Raw genomic sequence first — 20,087 nt, 5'->3', positions numbered from 1 at the left:
ATCAGGTACAGCTAGACCACCTTCATCTGACTTTTTTTTCATTAATTCCCTTGAAATTCTCGACCTTTTGTTCTTCCATATGAATTTTGTTATTTTTTCTAGGTCACTAAAATAGTTTCTTGGGAGTCTGATTGGTATAGCACTAAATAAATAGATTAGTTTGGGGAGTATTGTCATCTTTATTATATTCGCTCGGCCTATCCAAGAGCACTTTCCAATTATTTAAATCTGACTTTATTTTTGTGGCAAGTGTTTTGTAATTTTGCTCATATAATTCCTGACTTTTCTTTGGTAGATGGATTCCCAAATATTTTATACTCTCGACAGTTGTTTTGAATGAAATTTCTCTTTGTATCTCTTGCTGTTGCATTTTGTTGGTGATGTATAAAAATGCTGAGGATTTATGTGGATTTATTTTGTATCCAGCAACTTTGCTAAAGTTGTGAATTATTTCTAAAAACTTTTTATTAGAATCTCTGGGGTGCTCTAAATATACCATCATATCATCTGCAAAGAATGATAGTTTGATTTCCTTATTACCTACTCTTATTCCTTTAATCTCTTTTTCTTATTGCCGAGGCTAACATTTCTAATACAATATTGAATAGTAATGGTGATAGTGGGCAACCTTGTTTCACTCCTGACATTACTGGGAAAGGTTCCAGTTTATCCCCATTACATATGATGCTTACTGACGATGGTTTTAAATATATGGGAGCTTCATGTCTTGCAGCAGTCCAGGAAAGCCTCAGTTCTTCTGGCCCAACATTGCGTCCTATTTCAGACTCCCTCAGATCTTGTGTAGATAATGTCTGGTCCCACCCTGTGCTTGTGCAGCTGGTTCCTGCTCCATTCAGCCTGATTTGGAGCTCCCTTGTAGATCCCATCATTTCGGCCGTCCCACCTCTCAAAGCAGTTTGGGGGCCTGGAGGTGGTTCATCCATTTATTTTTCTGGTATAGAAGAATTGCACGTGTTTAACATATATTGGATTACTTGCTGTCTAGGGGAGCGGGTGAGGGAAAGGGAGGGAAAAAAAGTTTGGAACAGGGGTTTGCAAGGGTGAATGCTCTAAACCCTCTGCATGTATTCTGAAAATTTATTTTTGGGTGTAATTTATTCAGACAAACATTTTGCAGATTTTAAAGCCCTGAATGTGAGCTGCTGATACAACCATGACCATGACCATCACTCCTACTCCAAGAAACATTTCTGACAAGAACCTATCACTTCCTGCCAGATCCTTTCTCCCTCCCCCACGTCCTAAGTGTGGGACATTCTCCCAAGGGACACTCCTTCCACTAACGCAATCAGACACTTTGTCTGCCACAGCAAACCCCACAAATGTGAACCAGACACGGGGGATCTTGTGGACTGTTTATTTGGCAAAGTTTAACCTGCGGGTACTTGAGGTTCATTTCTCCCCAAAAGTCGGAACAGACCCTTGTTATGTGGAAAGCAGCACACCAAACCCTGACGGCCTCTCTGGGGGTCACCGAGTCAGCTCTCTCAGGCCAGTGTTAGCGGGCCACTATTTCCCTGAAAAAGCGGCTCGCTGAGAACTCGTGAGTGGCTGGGAAGTGGACGGTCTCTCTTGGCCACGTTCTTTCCCAGACTCACCCGCTGGGACACCAAGTCACTTTTCATGCAAAGCCCTGTATGGTGTGCTTTGAGAATTCACTGAAAAAGTATAAATCAAAGTTTCCAAATGGGGAAAGCATTTAGGTGATCTCATCTGTGTATCTTTTCAAAATACAAGGACTTAATCAGTATTCTAGAGAGAGGCAGAAATAATCATCTGAACTGATACCCAAGAACATCATTAATGCTCTTAGAACTTCTGAGAAATGCTTATCTATCTTAGAGAAAACTTCATTTAATGCAGACAATGGAAATGTCATCGGATCACTGTGAAAAAAGGAATTTCCCTGAACTTTTCATACAAGAACAAAATAAAATACACAAATGTCCAAAACAGATAATTCAAATGCTTATAAATAATGTTTCCAGGTGTGAACCAAACTGTACAACGCATACACTTCATAGAAAAAATAGGTGATTGTTTTTAATGAATTTTATATAAAAGAAAAATAAATTTTATGATACAATTTTAAGACCCTACTTTGTACAAATTTTTATGCACATACAGTATATTTCCCATTCTTTCTACACAAAAATTCTGGTCCTATTTACAAGATTCATAAAAGGCATAAAAGGCATCTTGTCCCAAAGCATGACAGGGGTCATCTTAACGCTGCTTCGTCATGCCATCCAGTGTAGAAGAGACCATTAGCAGATGGGAAAATCTGGTTAGCATGTAGGAGGGAAGGAGCCAGGGAAGGGCTGGCTCTCCAGAAATTAAAGGTATCATACGGAGAAAGGGCCCAGAGGCTTCTGCTTTTAAAAAGAAGAGATTCTCAGGATCTTCCCTGACCTCTTCCATCCAGATTGCCAGCTTTAGTACACGGCTCATCTGCCAACGCCGGCTGGGCAAACTCAACTGTGCCATCGGGAGTCATTCCTAAGGAAGTCAACTTTGGATTAGATAATGGGGATGGGTGACCGGGGATGGGTGACCAGGGCTGTCCTCAGTGCACATACATAATAACCTCAGCGATCCGAAATTTCGAAATGTAACTGGCAGGAGACAGAATTGAAAACTAGTAAGTACGTCTCCCAATACAGCAAAATCCTTTATCCAGTAACTTAAAGACTTTTGTATGTTTCTCCAATGTCATAGGTCAATGCGAAACTTAATATAAATAATATAAAAAGATAGATTTTTTTTAAAAAGTAAGCTTTCTAGAAATGGTAATAAACGTGCCCACTTTGGTGTTCTCTTTGCAGTCATTACAAACCTTCCTTTTGCACTGGAGGAACGATCCTTCTCCAGACAAAAGCAAAGGGCCAGGACCCCACTGAGGCCAGGCCCAGCTCCTTCCTGAACTTGGGGGACATGACGGCCGCCTGCAGCGAGCTGCCTGCTTGCGTCTGGCCCACAGCAATGCACACGCGTGCCAGACGAGAGTGGGGACTCGGATAATTTGTGACATCCAGAAAAACGTGAAATTTGAAAGAAATCATCAACTTTTAAAACATGCAAGAAACCAACAGGAAAACAGTGCAGAGAAACCCCAGCAGTCTGAGACAAGAAGCACGAAGACAGACAAGTATTTAAAAGAACATGTGCACTTGTATTAACCCTTTCCAAACGCAGTCACGAGTTGAGATCCATTCTTGGCCTTTTCAAGGCCTTTCTGCTCTACTTAAAAAGGGACTATCACATGAGCATTCAATTACTCCGACAAGTCTCTCTGTGCTTGTCCTAGAAGGATCCCTCTGACCTGGAGGGCACAAATGACTGGTAAATTTGGGACCTGGTCTCGGAGGATGGAGAGAAAGGAGGGACTCGGTCGTCTGCAGCCACAACGTGGACTCTGCGTAACTCCCCAGAAGAACCGGCCAAGCAAGTGTGCAAGCAGAGGGAGCCCGCAGGGTGTGCTGGAGGGGAGCCGGCCGTGGCCAGCAAGTCCTCACTCCCCACCATCTGGGTGGTCACCCTCGCCACACACCGACATTTGGAAAGCTCGGTCCCGCCGCAGCTGATGGACACAGCTTTCGATCGTACACACATCTTTCCCTTTTATTATAAAATGGACGGAGTACCAGGTCGTCGTCGGGCCTTCACCGTCGGGAGCTGATGTTGATGCTGTAGACCATTTTCTGGATCTTCTCCTCGTTCTTCAGGATGTTGGCCTTCACTGCACAGATCTTGTCCTGCTGGTCCTTAATCAGCTGCTCCAGTTCGACCAGCTCTGCCTTGAGCGGCTCCACCGCACAGTCCGTGATGCTGTTGGAAAGGGCAAGGGGCAGAACATCAGTGTGGACTGGAGACTCCTCCTGGGGGGTCAAGTACCTAAGGATTTATGGTCTACAGCGTTAATGGGAATCTAAACAGAGATACGACTGACAGGAGAGCTTTCTAGTCTAGTACTGTGCAAAGTGTGGTTCTTGCTCAAGCAGATTCAAAGGCGGACCAAAGAAAGCTTTCTGAAAATAGTCCTTAAATTTACATGCTCAAATGCACTTGTAAAATGTACATCCCAAATGGACAGACAAGGGAGACTATTAGGTGGAAAATGAAGTGGGTGAAGAGGAAGGAAAGAACTAACTGTGGGTGAGCTACTGCCCACGCCACAGGCCCCACTGAGCACTCCCCAATCTTGGGCACCTTTGTGCGAAGGAGGCAACGGATGGAGAGACTACACTGCAATAAAGTCTTTTTAACGAATTTTTTTTTCTACAACATTTTCAAATAAAGTGCTTTTTTATTTACCAGATTAAAAATCAAAATGAGATTCTTGAAATTAATGGGATCAATTAAACAATTAACCTTTCCACCTAAAGTGGCTTCTTTTAGACATAAATCAGCCAGGATAGTTGTCCCCTGTTGGTCCTGATCTCTTCCTCCCCCTGGTCCCAGGTGAGTGCTCCCCTTCTCCCCCGAGTCCTAATTCTTTATCTACGTGTCCTGCCTTCTTGGCGGGCCTCACACTGACCCCCGAGCCTTGGCCCTGAGCTCTTTTCCTCCCTCTGGGAGCTCCCCGAGGACTGTGGTCTCATCTTTGTGCAGAGATTCCCCAGAGGTATCTGCCCGCCACACCTCTCCTGAACCTCAGGCCTGATCCCTAGAGAGGAGAGGCCGCTCTCTCCCTACAGCCATGAAGCCGGAGTCTAAAAGAAGGGAATGAGGGAGGGAAGGCGGCTCGGCAGGCCGGATGAGAGAGAAGAGGAATCGGTTCATTCTTAGCACAGATACCGCCCAGGAGACTCCACTGGGCTGAACCCCAGCTCTGACCTTACTCTCCAGATGATCTGGGGTGAGTTTCTCACCAGTGAAAATGAGAGGACTGGCCTGGATGACCTTGGAGGTCAGAGTGCCAGGGCAAGTCTGGTGTCTTGGAACACTGGGATCATTTCAGAGCATGGACGGAAATCACAACCCATTATGGAGGAATCTCCGGGGGTTAAGGGCACATATCATTCACTATGGAAAAACACGAGTTCCAGAACATCACCCCCGAGTCAGCCTTGCCCCAGGCTCCTAAAGAGGTCTCACGCTCTGTTACCAAAGGCTCTCCATTTTGATTAAAGTTTTTCCCCCCCATAGCTGAAGTTTTTAAATGGCTTCACAGCTTTGGGAATTTTAATATACTATTTTAAAATCACCTCATCCATTTGAAACGCCATTCATTATGTCAGGATGAAGCCAAGGCTGTATTTTTAAACTCCCAGGCTACAATGCTCCTGTAAAGGGGCCTGTTCCTCAAAGCCCCAGACATGTGATGCTCTTGTAAAGAACCCTGGTGTGTGTGTGGGGGAGCTGGGCTAGGCCCTGCCCGCCCTGCTGGGGCTCTACCTGCCCTTCCCTGGCTCTGCTCACCCTTCTCCCAGTCCTATCGGGGCCCTGCCCACCCTCACCTCTGCTCCTTCTGCAGAGCCTCCGCATGCTGCTTGTTTTCCGAGTGCCAGAGCTGCAGCTCGTTCTGCATGGCATCCATGTCCTCCTGGATGTAGTCCATGATCTTGCCCAGGGGCAGAGCGCTCCGACACAGCGTCTGAATCGACGTCCGAAGCTTCTCGATCTCCTTGGACACGATGTCCTTTTCCTTCTTCCAGGCTGCTTCCAGCAGAAGCGGTCTGTCCTGGAAAGATTTGAAGATGAAAAGGGGACAATTTCAAACACAATTCAGATCTAGATGGGACTATGGAAATTCCCGATGGAGTTCCTTCTATTATCATAGGTCAGAAGCTTTTCTGCAGCTCATAGTTTTAAATAAAGTTGCTCATGATAATGAATGTGAAGTGATTTAGAATCTCAGACCAGTATAATTCAAAAGTTCAAAGATCAGTTTTTATACTAGATTCATGGCTTAAAAGTATAACTAGACTCATCCACGAACTTAGCTGGGTGACCTTGGGAAGGTAAAATTGTAAATTACAATTTCAAATTGTAAAATATACAATTCCAAAATTGGGAGTGGGAAATGGGGAGAGATGGGTCATTTTCGACATCTCTCTAAACTTTAGAACATCATGAGTAAAGTAAAAACTGGTAAAGGGAACCCATTACTATATTGTATTGCACAATATTAACAGATTTTCAGAGAAGTGAAGGAATATTGCTATAAACTGATGCAGAGTGAAATAAGCAGAATCAGGACAACTCTATACTCGACGGCCATATCATTATGTATGGAAAGGAGTTAAAACCTTAAGCCACCAAACTGAATGTTGTCGTGCTAAAAACTTGGTCCCAGAAAAGAAATTAGTGGCTGGAACATGGTATATAGAGCATCATTAGCCTTAACTAGTGTGCTGGTTAGTTTTATGTTGTGTTATTGTTTTATTTATTGACTGCAATCTGGGGAGGAGATAGAAGAGGAATACATTAGAAATGAAGGTGAATAAATGATACCAATAAAAATCTTTGAAAAACAATTGCTAAAAAAATAAACAACAAAAAAGAAAAACTATTGTTTCTCATAAGGCATTACCTGAAAGATCTAACATGATCTGCATACGAGATTTTAAGATCTAAATAATATTCTCAATCTGTTATTGACTTATTTCATTTTGTTGGAAGGGTAGTTGGATGAGAAATCAACCTGGCTGTGAAGGAAATGAGCTAGGACGACATGGATAATTCACTTTTCAGTTATACACAGTTAACTCTGCATGCTTCAGAAAACAATCTTTACTTGTATGAGTTAAAAAAGAATTAATTCCAATGAAGAAAAGACAGATTCAAACATCCCAGGGCTAAAGGGAGAGCAATTGATTTGTACAACTTTTCTTCAAGATCAAGAGAGAACTTCAGAGATCTTCAGAGATCATATTTGGGGGAAATGACCCTTTTCACATCAGGAGACCCACATTTTGAAACTCTTAGAGAAAAACACAGTTTCACTGGTTTAACTATGGCTTCTTATGTGTCTATCATCCACAATAAAGAAATTGTAAGCCTAATTTTAAAGTCAATAACATCATTCAATAAAAAATGACTGCTTAATGAACTGAACCAGCTCCAAACAGAGAAAGAACTCTGGGAGATGACTATGAACCACTCCATAGAATTCCCAATCCCTCTAATTTTGTCTGCCTGTATTTCGGATTTCCTTCACAGGCTAAATGTACGCTATTTCAAAGGCTGATTCTTTTTGTACAGCAAAACAACTGGACATATATACATATATTGTATTTAACTTAAACTTTAACATATGTAACATGTATTGGTTAACTGGAACAAAAGGCTTGGCAATTGTCAACACTGAAAAAATTACCCATGCACATATCTTGTAAATAAAAAAAAAAAAAAAAAAAAAAAGAAAAGAAAAAAGAAAAAAATGACTGCTTGCCCAGAAAGTTGGAGACCTCTCTAAAGACATACCTGTTCTGACAAATTTACTGAAATGTATAGAAATCTCTTTATTTATATTTCAGATAAACATCTTTATCTTCCCTAGTGGCAAGGGGAAATAGCAGTGACCAAACCTTAATTTGCATTGCTTAAATGTCCCATAATTTGTTTTGCCGAACTTAAAGCAGACCATTGACTTTATCAAAAGAAAATGACATTTTCCTTGCTCACTAACATCTTTTTCTTCTTCCCTTTTTCTCCTTCACTCTTTATTTCCTACACACACAGACACAGACACACACAGACACACACATACACGCACAGTGCAGTCTGGACTTCCAGGCTCTTTCCTTTGGAAGGACTGTGTTTTCTGAGCTTCCTGAAATTCTCCCATATAATTATATAGACAAGGAAGCCAGTAACACCTTGATTTAACGCCTTCCCCAAGAGATCAATCAATTACTACGAGCAGTTTCTCCAAGCTATATAAATATCGAGGTGGCAGAGCCTGTGGGCGTCTCCCAGGGCCACAAAGTCGCTCCCCCTTGTCCCCTCTTGTCCCCCTACCTGATCGTCTTTCTTTCGGATGCCAGCTGTGGGCTGTTTATTCAGCTGTGTTTTCTGGCAGTGGGGCCCGCAGCCAAAAGCATTTTAGCAGCCTCTGGCTTACTGATGAATGCAGATATATATTTTAGAAAAATACTTCTAAGATTTTTCAGCTGAAGATTTACTTGCTTTTGATACCTAACACTACTTGCATTTTGCCACACACACAGTCCCTAAAACACGTCAGCATTTACACTTGCAATGATTTTACAACTTACAATTGATTTAACAAGGAATCAGGAGCCAAAGAAATAAACAGTATTGGAGGCAATTTTTTTTGTTTTGTTTATTTCATCATTCAGCATCACTGCATCTAGAGATAAAAGGTTAAAAACAGCAACTTCACTGACTCTTTTGTTATTCAGCCAATAGCTCTTTTTTAGAAGCAGGTGTTCTATTATGGGATGATTGCTAACTTAAGACTCTCGAGATTATTTGTATAATTAGTCAAGATTCACAAAAATAAATGTATTATGCATTAAAAAATTCAATATCTGAAAAAAAAATCAATCAAGAGTGATCGTTTGTGGAACAAAGGGTTCCCCCTAAGGTTCTCTGAAGCAGCAGGCCTATGTGGGACAATAGGACCTGATGTATGTCGCTCTTGTGAATAGCAGCACGTCCTCCATGTAAATTCTAGCACACTCGTGCTCCAATGACAAAGCAAACCCAAAGTCTGCCATGCGGTATTGACCCAAACCAAAGTCAAGCCCTTCTATAAAGTAGGCTCGTGTGCATCGATTCGGCAAAATCATGGATCCCGTCATTTTACTCCCTTGTAAACGCAATGAGGGAGTCACAGTGAGTCGGTCTTGTGAAAGACTGGCCCGCAAAGTTTCACTCAGAAGGCCTCCTTAATCTGTCCTGTATATATATGGTTGCTCGTCGTGAGCACAGAGTAGACCCGTGGCACACGGTGGAAGCTAGGTGGTGCCACAGTGCTGAGTGCTCCAGGCTTGGAGTATGGAAGACTCACTTTCCCGAGTTCAAATCTGGTCCCAGATATTCACTATCTGTGTGATCACTGGGCAAGTCACGTTATCCTGTTTGCCTCAGTTTCCTCATCTGTATAATGAAGTGGAAAAGGAAATGGCAAATCATTCTAGTATCGAAGCGCTGAACACCAACAATAGTACGTCCGTACGTCTTTCACCTACAAATCTTTTTCTTCCATGTCGCTGTGGAACTTTCCCAAGCATCTCTATTAAGCTACCAGTACATACAGGACTCATGGTAGTTCCTGGGCCAATGTCACGCTTGGCAAGCAATTTGCCACCACAGAGATACTTGGCTAACTAAGCTCTAAGGTCCACTTCAGATTTCACATTTTGTAATTCGAGAGTTCTTTTAGTACAAGGATGCTCCTGGGGCTTACTGAGAAATAAAACTGGTGTCCAGGGAGCCACTCTCAAAGCCAGAACCACCAGGCCCAAGTTATCACAGAATGGCCACGTGTGGGTCTCATGATCTTGGAGAGCTATGGGTTGCTGATCTGCATTGGTAGAAGAAGCTTCCTCCCCTGGAAGTTCCCTAAGCCGATAAAATCTTAGAGCTGCTTTTATCCTTATGTTTTGTGCACAACTACATAAATATATTTTTCAGAGACTGAATAATGATGATAATGAAGAGAGTACAAAATAAAACCTGGCAGGTATCTAAGCAAGAGACAAAACAAAGTGCTAAAAATAAAGGATGTCTGTTGTAAAATTTGAAAATCTCTCTTAAAAAACAAGTTGAAGATCTCTCATTCGAGTGAAATATATGTTTCCCAGCCTGCAGTAGAATAGGGAACAGACATCTGGGCGGTCCTCAGCATCCTGGGAAAGCAAGGTCAACCTTTAGCCAAGTACATTTAAGAAGTCTTTAAATGATCTCGCGAGGCTGAAGACGCCTCAACAAGACAGCAAAGGCAGGAGGAACATTTTTAGGCAACGTGGAGCAAGATCCGCGGATTCTTCCAAAGGTACTCTCACAAAGCACCTTATTCTCCGGACTCATTTGAAGTTTTCTTGTCTAAAAGGACATTTGGAATTAGTAGAGAAATATTTTCCCTAACTTCGAATGCTGAGGTAAGAGGCTTTAGCCACTCACGTGACTGCTGCACACAACAGAGCTCCCTCCCTGGGCCCGGCCCTTGGTCTCTGGTGCCCTTGCTGGGAAAGTCGCGGGTGAGATGAGACGAGGCCCCGAGCTGCGCTCTAAATGAGAGTCGAGGGACCGCCATTTGAAGTCGTTGCAGCTGACCCAGAGTGGGTTTATGACTCCAGAAAGGTTTTCATAGGACCCTGCTGCAGAGCAATTCTCTAAGCTTATATTAAAGGGAACCGAGTGCCCGTTTCCTCCTGATGTCAACACGACAATCTTAGAAAATAATGTTCAGGGCAAAATCTGCCTTGGTCTTATGCACTGACAGGCTCAGTGATGGGTCGTAGGATCCATCCACCCGTCCAAACAAGTGGATAGGAGTGCTGGACTTTGGCAGGAGGAGATCAAGGTTCAAATTCAGCCTCTTCCTGGCTGTATGGCCATGAGGGACCATGGACTGAGAGCTGGAGAATTTCAGCACTTTATCACTGAAGGCAGGAGAAGAGCGTGGGTTCCGAGCCGGGTCCGTGGGCTCCCAGTCCACGGCTGTCCAGATTCAGCTCCTTGGCCGCACTCCCAGCCCAGAGCTCACGGGGCTGCCGCGGGAAGGGAGCACACCGCACCTCTGTACCAGGATGCCTTCTCACAGAGCTCTGAGCAACCAGCCGGGAGACAAGCAGGGACCCAGCAGAATGGATTCAATGGGCACGGGCAAAGCCAACCTGATGGCGGTGGAAGCCCTGCCCGTGATGGTCTTAGTGACTGGCGGGGGCCTCGGACTTTCCTCTTCTTCCTCCAGCCCTTCTTTCCTAAGGGCTGCCTCTGACAGGACGAGCTGCGGGAGTTTCCTTGGAGACCAGCATCTGCTTTGTCTGCACACATCTCCCGCCTCATCACCCCCTTTTCAGTTCTGGAACCAGGACCGAGTAATTGCCTCCATTCATTTCTTTACCTGTCCACGCCAAAACAGTTTTCCTCCCACCCGTTTCTCTTCCCTTTCTAAGTCCCCCCAGAGACAGATCTCTCACTCACTCCAAACAATTCTTCATTGATGTCAGAGCGAGCCCCGCTCGTGGCGGCCCTCGGGAGACCCTCAGTTTGAATCTGAAGGGGAATCTTTGTTTCAGGGAGGAGCTGGGAAGGAGCCGGAGAAGGAGCCAGCAGTTTCCTCAAGGTCCCGCAGCTCTTCTCCTGGCCTGGTGACCTCCAGGCCCAGGTCCCTCTCCCTACACCTGTCAGTCCAAAGCCGGACCACCGGCACTGGATCTATGCGGTGGGACGGGAGGTCAGCCCTGGGCAAAGGCCTAGTCCTCTGGTCCCAGTGCCTCCCACTGGTCTCACATCTCGGGAACCCCCAGGATTTCCATTCAGGGCCTGGAGGACAAAATCGGCCTTGGACCGAACCTAGAAAAGCCAAGTCTCTCCAAGTGTTGTGGGTTCCCGGGATCCCAGAGGACTCAGGGTCTCGTGCTTGCCCTGGGAACCCACGACACTCGGACAGAGGGGACCTTACACGGACTCGGGAGTGCTTAGCATTCTTTCCATTGGGACCCTTGTAAAAATAAGAGAAAGCACAGGAAGCGTTGCCAGGAGCAGGATTTGGTGCAGAGGCTGCGCCCTCAGACCCAAGCTTGACATGGAGGCCTAGGCTGGACCTACTCCCGGCAGACGGGGCCCTTTCTGCTAGGACATTGCTATCTCTGCGGTCTCCCCCGGGCCTGCCCGTCTCCACTAGTTAACCCGGGAGTCTTACACAGCTCCCGAGCCCATCCCGGCAGCCCGGCGTGGGCCAGCCCCCTGGGCGAGCAGGACCACTCGTGCAGCTCCCTCCACAGCCCAGTGGTCCACAAACAAGCACAAGGTGGGCTTTTCTGACACCCTCCCCTTGGTTCTGACAAGATGCTGACAAAGTACCAGTCCAAAGAGCTGTGGGTCAGAGGGGCCCAGGAGCTGGGGAAGCAGTTCAACAGCGACCCCTTGTGGCAACGTGGAGGAACAGCCCTGGGGGAGTTGAGAGTCTGCATCCTGGGAGGGGGCTGAGGGTGGAGGGAGAGAAGGGCCCTCCTGGGACTCCCTGGCACCCTTGGCACGAGGCACTTGTGAGGGCTTTACTGTGACTGACTCATCTGACTAACAGCCCTCAGAGGAAGGTGCCAGGCCCAGCCACAGCCCCACTAGAGAGCAGTCGACAGGCAGTGGCTAAGCAGGTCCCCCCACATCTGAGGCCCCACCAGAACTTGGGTCTTTCTCTGGACACCCGCTGCTTCTTTGGCCTCAGGAGCACCCCCGTTTGCTCTGCACGGGCACCCAGCCCCCCAACTGGGGTGTCCCTTCACCCCAAACTCTGACCCGATTGGAGGTCCAGTTGCTGCCCCAATGATGTCCCCTGGAGGGTGTTGTTACCATCCATTTTAGAACTGCCCGAGAGGCTAAAGGGCACATGCCCGAAGTGGGGGCTCTTCGGTGAGCAGCTAGGGATGCTCCTGGGCGCCTCAGACTCTTGCTGGATGGGGGAGCGCACCTCAGTTTGCTCAGCCATAAGTAAGCTCGGGGAGGAAGGGGCCAGCCCCCAGGATCTTTGCCACATGGGCTCATGGAGTCGGAAGTAACCCCGACCCATCTCGCGTGGTGGATTCAGGGCACAGCTCGCACCCACGCCCAGCGGCCATGATGTGGCAGGAGCAGCACAGGCACAAGGGGCCTCCTGGTTAACGAGCTCTGCCCAGACCCACGTTGCTCTGCGTCCTGACCTTGTCCTTGGGGAGAGCGGGCCGGCTGCAGCCGGCGCTGCAGAGTGAAGTCCGGGGAGGCGCGGAGACAGTGGAGACCTGTGACCCACCGTCCACACCAAATAAATCCACTTCTGCCACAGCTCTTAGGAAATCCCTTCGCTCCACTGAGCCAAGGAGGCAACAGAGCACGGTCGCAAACCAGATCGGGGAGAAAAGTCTTCCTCATAACACAACCAGGGACACGGAAAAAAATGATTCCAAATGGAAATTCAATGGCCACCAAGCTGGGCTGCGCTTACCCACAATCCCAGAGGGCCCAAAACAGCAGCAGGCTCTGGAGCCAGAAGTCTTCGCTTGAAACCAGCCCTGCCTCACAGTGACTTTCAGGGAAGGTGCTTCCACTCTGGCACCTCAGTTCCCTCAGTGGCCGGAGGCAGTCAGTCACTGGACGTTCCAAGAAGCTGAAAGGGCCCATGGGGGGCTCCCCAGGGGCGCGGGCTCTCCCGGGCTGAAAACCATTCTTTAAGATGAGATTTGTCCACCTGTTCCTGACCTTTGCCCTTCAGAAGATCGCCACCTCAGGCGGAGCAGCTGCCCGAGCTCTTCCCCAGCCTTACAGGAGGAGCCCTCAGGGGGCCAAAGCCAGACCTGTCTGCGGCTGCTGGGACACTCCCCAGGGTAAGGTGGGGGTCTGGCCCTGCTTTCCCCAAACAGCACCAAGGCATGGCCCCCCTCGAAGTCGCACCTGGTGTACACACTGAGCACCAGGGGTCACAGAGGGGCTTCAAAATCCAGAGTACGGATCCGGGACTGAGGGTGACAAGACCACTGGGCCAAGGTCACGGAGGCTGGCTGCCTTGGAAGAAGCCCTGTGTGCCCTTGGCTCGTGCCCATGGTCGCTCCAGGCCTGGGGATGCTAGCCAGCCCACAGCCTGGCTTCTCCCACTTCTTTAGCCCCGGTGGGGCTCCAGGCCGTGCCTTGTCACAGAGAAATGGGACCTAAAGCAGCAACTCTGTCGGCCAGGATGCCCAGCACCTCCGAGGGACTCTGCCAGGCTGCCCGCCAGCACACTTTTGCCCTCGGCCCACTGTTGGAGAAGGGCTTGTCAGTGCACAGGGCATAAAACAGAGAAACAGCATGAGTGCACAGGCATGGGCACCCTCACTGCGGGCACCCTTACCAGAACCCCCACGAGGGCGACTCCTTACCTTCTCTGCAGACTTGGGGGACTGCTGGAGCTTTTCATAATCCTTCTTGGTCTCCAAGATCTTCTTCACGAGTCCACCTGTGGGAAAGAGAGGCTGAGGTTGGGATGCCCATTACTGGGCATGTGATTGACATCATTTCAGGTTTTATCCCGATTCAGAGACGCAGACACAGGGGCTTGTCCACGGGCACTGGGTGTGGAGAGGTGGGCGAGGGACTTCCACCTTCTCTCTGGGAGGCCCTGCCCCGGGTTCCAGATTTGGATTTCTCTGTGCTGATGCTCAGGGAGACCCCCCCCCACCTCGAAGCCCCAGAGGAGGGTCCAGCCATCACTTCCCCGGGGCTCCAAGGGACTCTTCCCTTCATGCCCTCCTGGCAAGCCCAGTGTCCCAGACTCCACTGCTGGTAAAAAGGTGACCGCTGAGTCCAAGAGGATGCCGGGGGCCTCCATGGATGCACCAGTTGGGGGCCAAAAGAAACAAGCACCCCCTTAGTGAGCGTGAGCCTGCCACTCTCCCTACAACTGCTCCCAGGGGGCTTCTGCCCGAGAAAGCTGGGGCCAGTCCCCACCCTCGCCAGCCACTCTGCCTTTGCCCCTGCCCCGCCACTCCCAAGGGGACCACGCTTGAGCTCCTCTGGGAAGCCCCCAGCCAGGGCTCCTCCTCTGGAGGCCGCAGCACTGGCCACCTAAGGTTCTCCTGTCTGAAGCTCAGCTGGCCTTTCACCCCACCCAGAATTGCCCTGACTCCCTTTCCTGAGTTTCTTTCAGCCCTGTGACCTCCTCCCTCCTGGATCCCGGGGCCACAAAGCGAAAGCCAAACAGCTGTGAGGGCTCACCATGACCTCCAGCCTGGTGCTCTCCCCCTCCCCCCCCCAGCTCCCATGGGTTTAACGGCCACCTCTGTGGCAATGACCCCCAGATCCAGTCAAAGCTCCAAGCCAATGACTGAAGGATGGGGAATGAGCACTTATGCAGCACCTGCTGTGTGCTCAGCCCAGCACTAAACACTTTACAAATATAAAGAGACCCTGATGCCTTTGTGACCCCCATTTTATAATTGAGGAAACTGGACAGAGATGAAATGAGTTGCCCACGGGGATCGTAATTTGAACTCAGGTCTTTTTCCTAACTCCAGGCCCGGGGCTGCTTCCCTTCTGGCTCCCTTCTGCTCCTTTGCTCCCGTCCAAGCCAAGCTTCTTCCAGCCCCCATTGTCAGTATGAAGCCCCTTCCACTGCTCCCTGCTGCCTGGGGTCCAAGACCAGGAAGGCAACTTTTGGCCTCGGTCCACGTGCTGGCAAGCTCTGATCAGCGTCCATTTCTCTTTACGGTGTTCTGTTAGAGCTGCCGAGATGGAACTAAGAGAGGACACCGTGAGCGGGCCGAGGCCGCGGGCAATGGCCGGCCCTTCCTGTCTGGGCTCCTCGGGGCCTTCTACACTTCGGAACTCAGGAGTCAAATTGCCCAGAATGCCTTCTTTCTTCTGCCTGGCAGCCTGCCCGTGGTCCCCCTTATCTAGAACGGTGGCTGCCCTCACTCCTCCAAAGTGTCCTTGCCATCTGGGGAGGTGGGGGAAAGTCTGAAACACAAGGTTTCACATGGGCGAATGTTGGAAATTCTTTGTGAGAATTTTGGAAAATAAAGATATTATAAAACGAGTTTTCTTCTCCATTACTAAAACCTGCTCAGATGCCGGCTCCTGCAAAGGGGGGCCTCCACGACTGTGGCCGGAGGAGTCACTCCTCAAATGCGGCGGTCCAACTACGTCACATGTTGTGGGTTTGAGGACACAGTGGGGAGTGGGCTTCCTCCTCAAATCAAAACTTTGCCCATTAAAAAGTCCCTATGTTAAGTGATGATAGATAAAGCGACTCCGGCTCTTTGCTGTAGCCGGTTTCCCCGATTCAGTGAGGCCGATTTCATTCAGTGCAGACTTGAGAGGACCTCGGAAATGGCAGACTGGGAAAATCGCCTGTGAGTAGGGGCGAGAACATCCCGCCGGCCCCTTCCCAGGAGCGGGCCTTTTGCTGGCCAACTTCTTCTCGCAGCTGAGCCACAACAGCACAGAAGCGGGAGCAGGGGCCAGAAGGCAGCTTTCCTGACTCACCCACAGGCCGGGGCAGCCACAAGGCAGCCAAAGACCCCCCCAGCCAATGGAGAAGGAACTGAGCCTGGCCCCCGTGTCCTGAACTTGGAGTGGGGAGAAGCTGCCCTTACCATCTTCACAAGGGACCAGTCTCTGTGAGGCTAAGTCTCTTCCCCTATAAAATGGGGGTCACACTAACTCCTTCCCTAGGCCCTCAAGTGAACCCAATCAATGAACAGATGTAAAGGCCCTGCTGTGTTCAAGGGCTACACAGACACGAGCAGTTCTCATCCTCTCCATCGGCTCCTGGCACAAAGGCCGCCCTTCGGAGAGCATCCTGACAGGCCAGCGTGGGGAGGGGAAGAGAGGGATGTGGGAGAGGAGGCGGAGCTTCAGCTGGTGCCTTCCTCCACCTGTGGGATGCTGCCAGCTTGTCTGCACCTGTCTGATTCGGGCCGGGCTCTGGGCAGCTCTTACTCCTCATTCCGTCTGGCCGACGGTTGTGAAATCTTTAACTTTTGAAAAACCGAGGCAAGGATGTAGCACAAATGAGCCAGGACCTACCATGCTTCTCGTCCTCCTCCAACTCGACCGCCGGGGCCTGCCCAAAAACACAAACCGGGTTAAGTTTGCTGCCCTCCGGCCGTCTCGCCCACCCGAGAACCCAGGTACAGAGGGCAGCATTAAACGGCTTGCAAGGGCATTCCAGAATTAGAGAGTCAACCCATGGAAAACCACATCTCAAGGGGGGACTTTCTGGAGGCACTGCTGGCACAGAGAGGTGAAAGAGCAAGTCCCCCGAGCTTGGCATCACAAACCGTGTCCATTTCCGGCATCTCCGAGAGCTGGGGGGCGGCCTCGACCACAAACTGGCTGTCCTCCTCATCGTCCGAATTCTGCGAGTCGATGATCACGTTGGAGACCATCTTCCCATTGCCCGTCCTAAAAGGAAAGGAGAACTCCAGTTAGTCAGGAGCCAAAGGAAGCCACTTTCCTCGCCGCATCTTTTCTGAAGATTTCTGTGGCTCTTATTCTAGGACACTTGTCTACTTCAAGTCTGGCCACGGGCTTGACACTTAAGTCCGCCCTGCTCCTCCCCACCGCCGGCTTCCGTTTCTAACAAAAACATCTCCTTGGGGTGAAGAGACGGCGTGAGGAATGCTTGTGAAGTACTTCTGAAAGCACGCTAGAAACGCGGAGAGATCAGCATCTCTGCCTTTCCGAACTCAGAGCGAATGCTCTGAGTGTTTTTTCCTAAGCGGGGACAATATTTACATTGATTCTTTTATAAATGCCATTTTGGACACAGTGAAGACCTCAGGATGGAGACTATTTGTGATACCGACTGTCAGCTACCCTCAGATGCAGAAAAACTCCCTTTAATCTTGTTTTGATCAGTGTTTGATCACTACCCCTGGGCAAGGGAAGGGCCAGGGAAGACCAGAGTTCCAATCCTACTTTAGACACTTCCTAGGTGTGGGACCCCGGGCAGGTCACCAAAGCTCTTCCTGCCTCAGGTGATAACACTGCCGACTTTACAGGCTCCTTGTGAGGACCCAATGAGACGCAGGAGCTTCCTAAACCTTCACGTCAATGATGGTTGTAGCTGTTGTTCCTGCAAGGACCCTTACCTAGTTTACTGCCGTTCAGTTACTTCAACCACGTCTAACCCTTTGTGACCACACTGGGGGTTATCTTGGGAGACAGTGGAGTAGTTTGTTATTTCCTTCTCCAGCTCATTTTACAAATGGTTTTACTCAGTTCACTACTTCCCACCACCACTCATACATGACTACCACTACAACTATAACAACAACTACTATTACTACTACTACAACAACTATTACTTACTATAATTACTACTACTTACTACTATAATTACTACTATTCCTACTTACAACTATTATTAACTACTTACTACTACAACTACAATTACTACTCCTACTTACGACAACCACTTCTACTATTAACTACAACTGCAACAACAACTACTATTATTACTATTACTATTACTACTATGCAAATCTAGCAAAAGATGCTGTCAAAAAATTCAAAGTGACTTTAATGGTCCCCTAGCTCCTTCCAATTCAATCAGTAGGATCTAACAATACCAAAACAAGACCATATTTTTCTAGCTTGAGTAAGTCTTTCTTTCTTTCTTTTTTTTTTTTTTTTGAGGCTGGGGTTAAGTGACTTGCCCAGGGTCACACAACTAGGAAGTGTTAAGTGTCCGAGACCAGATTTGAACTCGGGGCCTCCTGAATTCAAGGCTGGTGCTCTATCCACTGCGCCACCTAGCTGCCCTTGAGTAAGTCTTGTGTCATTTTTCAGTTTTTCTCACTGAATAATTTAAGAATTTGGGGATGAATGAAAAATATAAGAGTTGACTTAAGTTTGAAAACAAAGTCAAGTCTACTCTGCCCCAGACTTCTACTTAAATAACATATGTGCACCTGAAGAACTGTGCGTGTGTTGGTCAAATGAGTGATCTTTAACCAAAACAGAGTTCCTTCTCCATTTTCCCCATGTGATTTGCTTGGCATAGAAGTCTATACCAATGGGCTGTGCCAGTGACAACTAAAATAGCAGCTTTGGGGGAGACATGCGATTACTTGGCAAAAAAGTCCTAAGTCATGATGTACCTAAAAGTGGATTTATGAGTTAGTTTGACTCCCCGAAACAAAATGCTGATGGCTAGTGGTTTTTCCTAAGTGGGAAAAGGTCACAGGACAACACTAAATACAACTGGATTCAACCCAAAAAGAATTTATGGAATCCACTTGTCATCCTGTAGTGTGACTTGATTTTCCCACATGTAAATTAAGGGCTTCTCATCAATTGGAGACACCGTGTGTCTAAACACAGGGTTTTGTCTCAGCATTGAGAAACAATACCAAAGAAAAGCAATGGGAGGAGCTGGATCATCTTAGAAAACACTTATCATTATCACCAACATCTCGTCCCTTAACTTGACATAACTAAATGTATTATTTAAGTCTCTTAATTACTCTACCCTGTGGAGCTGAATGTGCACCTAGACAAAAGAAAGTTATTTCTAATGTGAAATTATTTATTTCTAAAGAAAAAAATAAATAATAAATTTAGAAATAAAATAATTTATTTCTAAAAAAATTAGTTATTTCTAAGTGAAATTAAATCAAGGGTGGCTTGTAGAATAAATAATTAATAGCAAAGAACAGTCACAAGTAAAGACTTCCCTTTGATGCTGACTTGATTTATCCATGTTGGGAATATTAAGTCGGAACAAGAAGTGCTTAGGAGCATGTACAGTAAAAAAGCTGACAGCATTTTTGTTCAGAGGATACCGAACATTTGCTCGAATGCATTTTACTTGTCACTTCCTCTGGGAACATGACTTAAGAGATCACACAATGACACCAAAAGTCAGGCAATTATGGCTACTTGGATTAGATAGATGCCATTTCTCTCCCAGCATTCTTAGAGTTAAGTCTATTTCACTTGATGAACTCAGCTCTGATCTACAGGGTTATTTAAAGGAAGAGATTTTTATGAATTAATAGCCTTCAAAGTTAGGCTTTGAATTATCTGGAACATTAAGAATTCTCCCAAAACTGCATAAAACAAAATGAAGTGTATTTTGCTTTAATTGCAAGAATAAGCAAACAGCCTAAAGCAATCGGAGGGCCAAGGACCTTTCTCAGCCCTGCTTGTCCCTGAGCCTGTAATTCGTACCTCTCTGGAGCCAGGACTTCCGCACTTTCTTGCCTTTTGATTCGCGGTGGGGCTGGCCGAGCACTGCCAGGACGAGGTATTCTTCTGAAAGCAAACATACAGAAAAAGCCCAAATCACTCATTTGAAAAGAGGCTGTCAAGGAAAAAAAAATGACCAATACTGAAGACAAGCAATGTTTCCTGTGCACCGGCAACAGGCTGCGTTCTACAGAATACCCACCAGAAAAGCTCAGAGTTGA

The 20,087-nt window shown here is 47.6% G+C and overlaps 1 protein-coding gene across 13 annotated transcripts in view; it reads right to left on the bottom strand.

Annotated features, from left to right (window-relative positions):
- Positions 1-2,042: 2,042 nt before the first annotated feature.
- TRAF3IP1 (TRAF3 interacting protein 1) overlaps positions 2,043-20,087 on the bottom strand; it is a 65,199-nt gene continuing 47,154 nt past the window's right edge. For 11 of the 13 annotated variants that reach the window (XM_074264430.1, XM_074264426.1, XM_074264429.1 and 8 more), the window contains 6 exons: positions 19,849-19,932; positions 16,953-17,076; positions 16,699-16,735; positions 14,052-14,128; positions 5,481-5,704; positions 2,043-3,849 (listed from right to left, as the gene is read on the bottom strand). In XM_074264430.1, the coding sequence (XP_074120531.1) occupies positions 3,684-3,849; positions 5,481-5,704; positions 14,052-14,128; positions 16,699-16,735; positions 16,953-17,076; positions 19,849-19,932 (712 nt within the window). In that variant the 3' untranslated portion in view covers positions 2,043-3,683. The remainder of the gene's footprint in view (positions 3,850-5,480; positions 5,705-14,051; positions 14,129-16,698; positions 16,736-16,952; positions 17,077-19,848; positions 19,933-20,087) is intronic. The other 2 variants (XM_074264428.1, XM_074264434.1) reach the window with 1 other exon arrangement.

The sequence above is a fragment of the Sminthopsis crassicaudata genome, chromosome 4, assembly GCF_048593235.1.
Source record: "Sminthopsis crassicaudata isolate SCR6 chromosome 4, ASM4859323v1, whole genome shotgun sequence".
NCBI lineage: Eukaryota > Metazoa > Chordata > Mammalia > Dasyuromorphia > Dasyuridae > Sminthopsis > Sminthopsis crassicaudata.
This window is presented reverse-complemented; position numbering and strand designations above follow the sequence as displayed.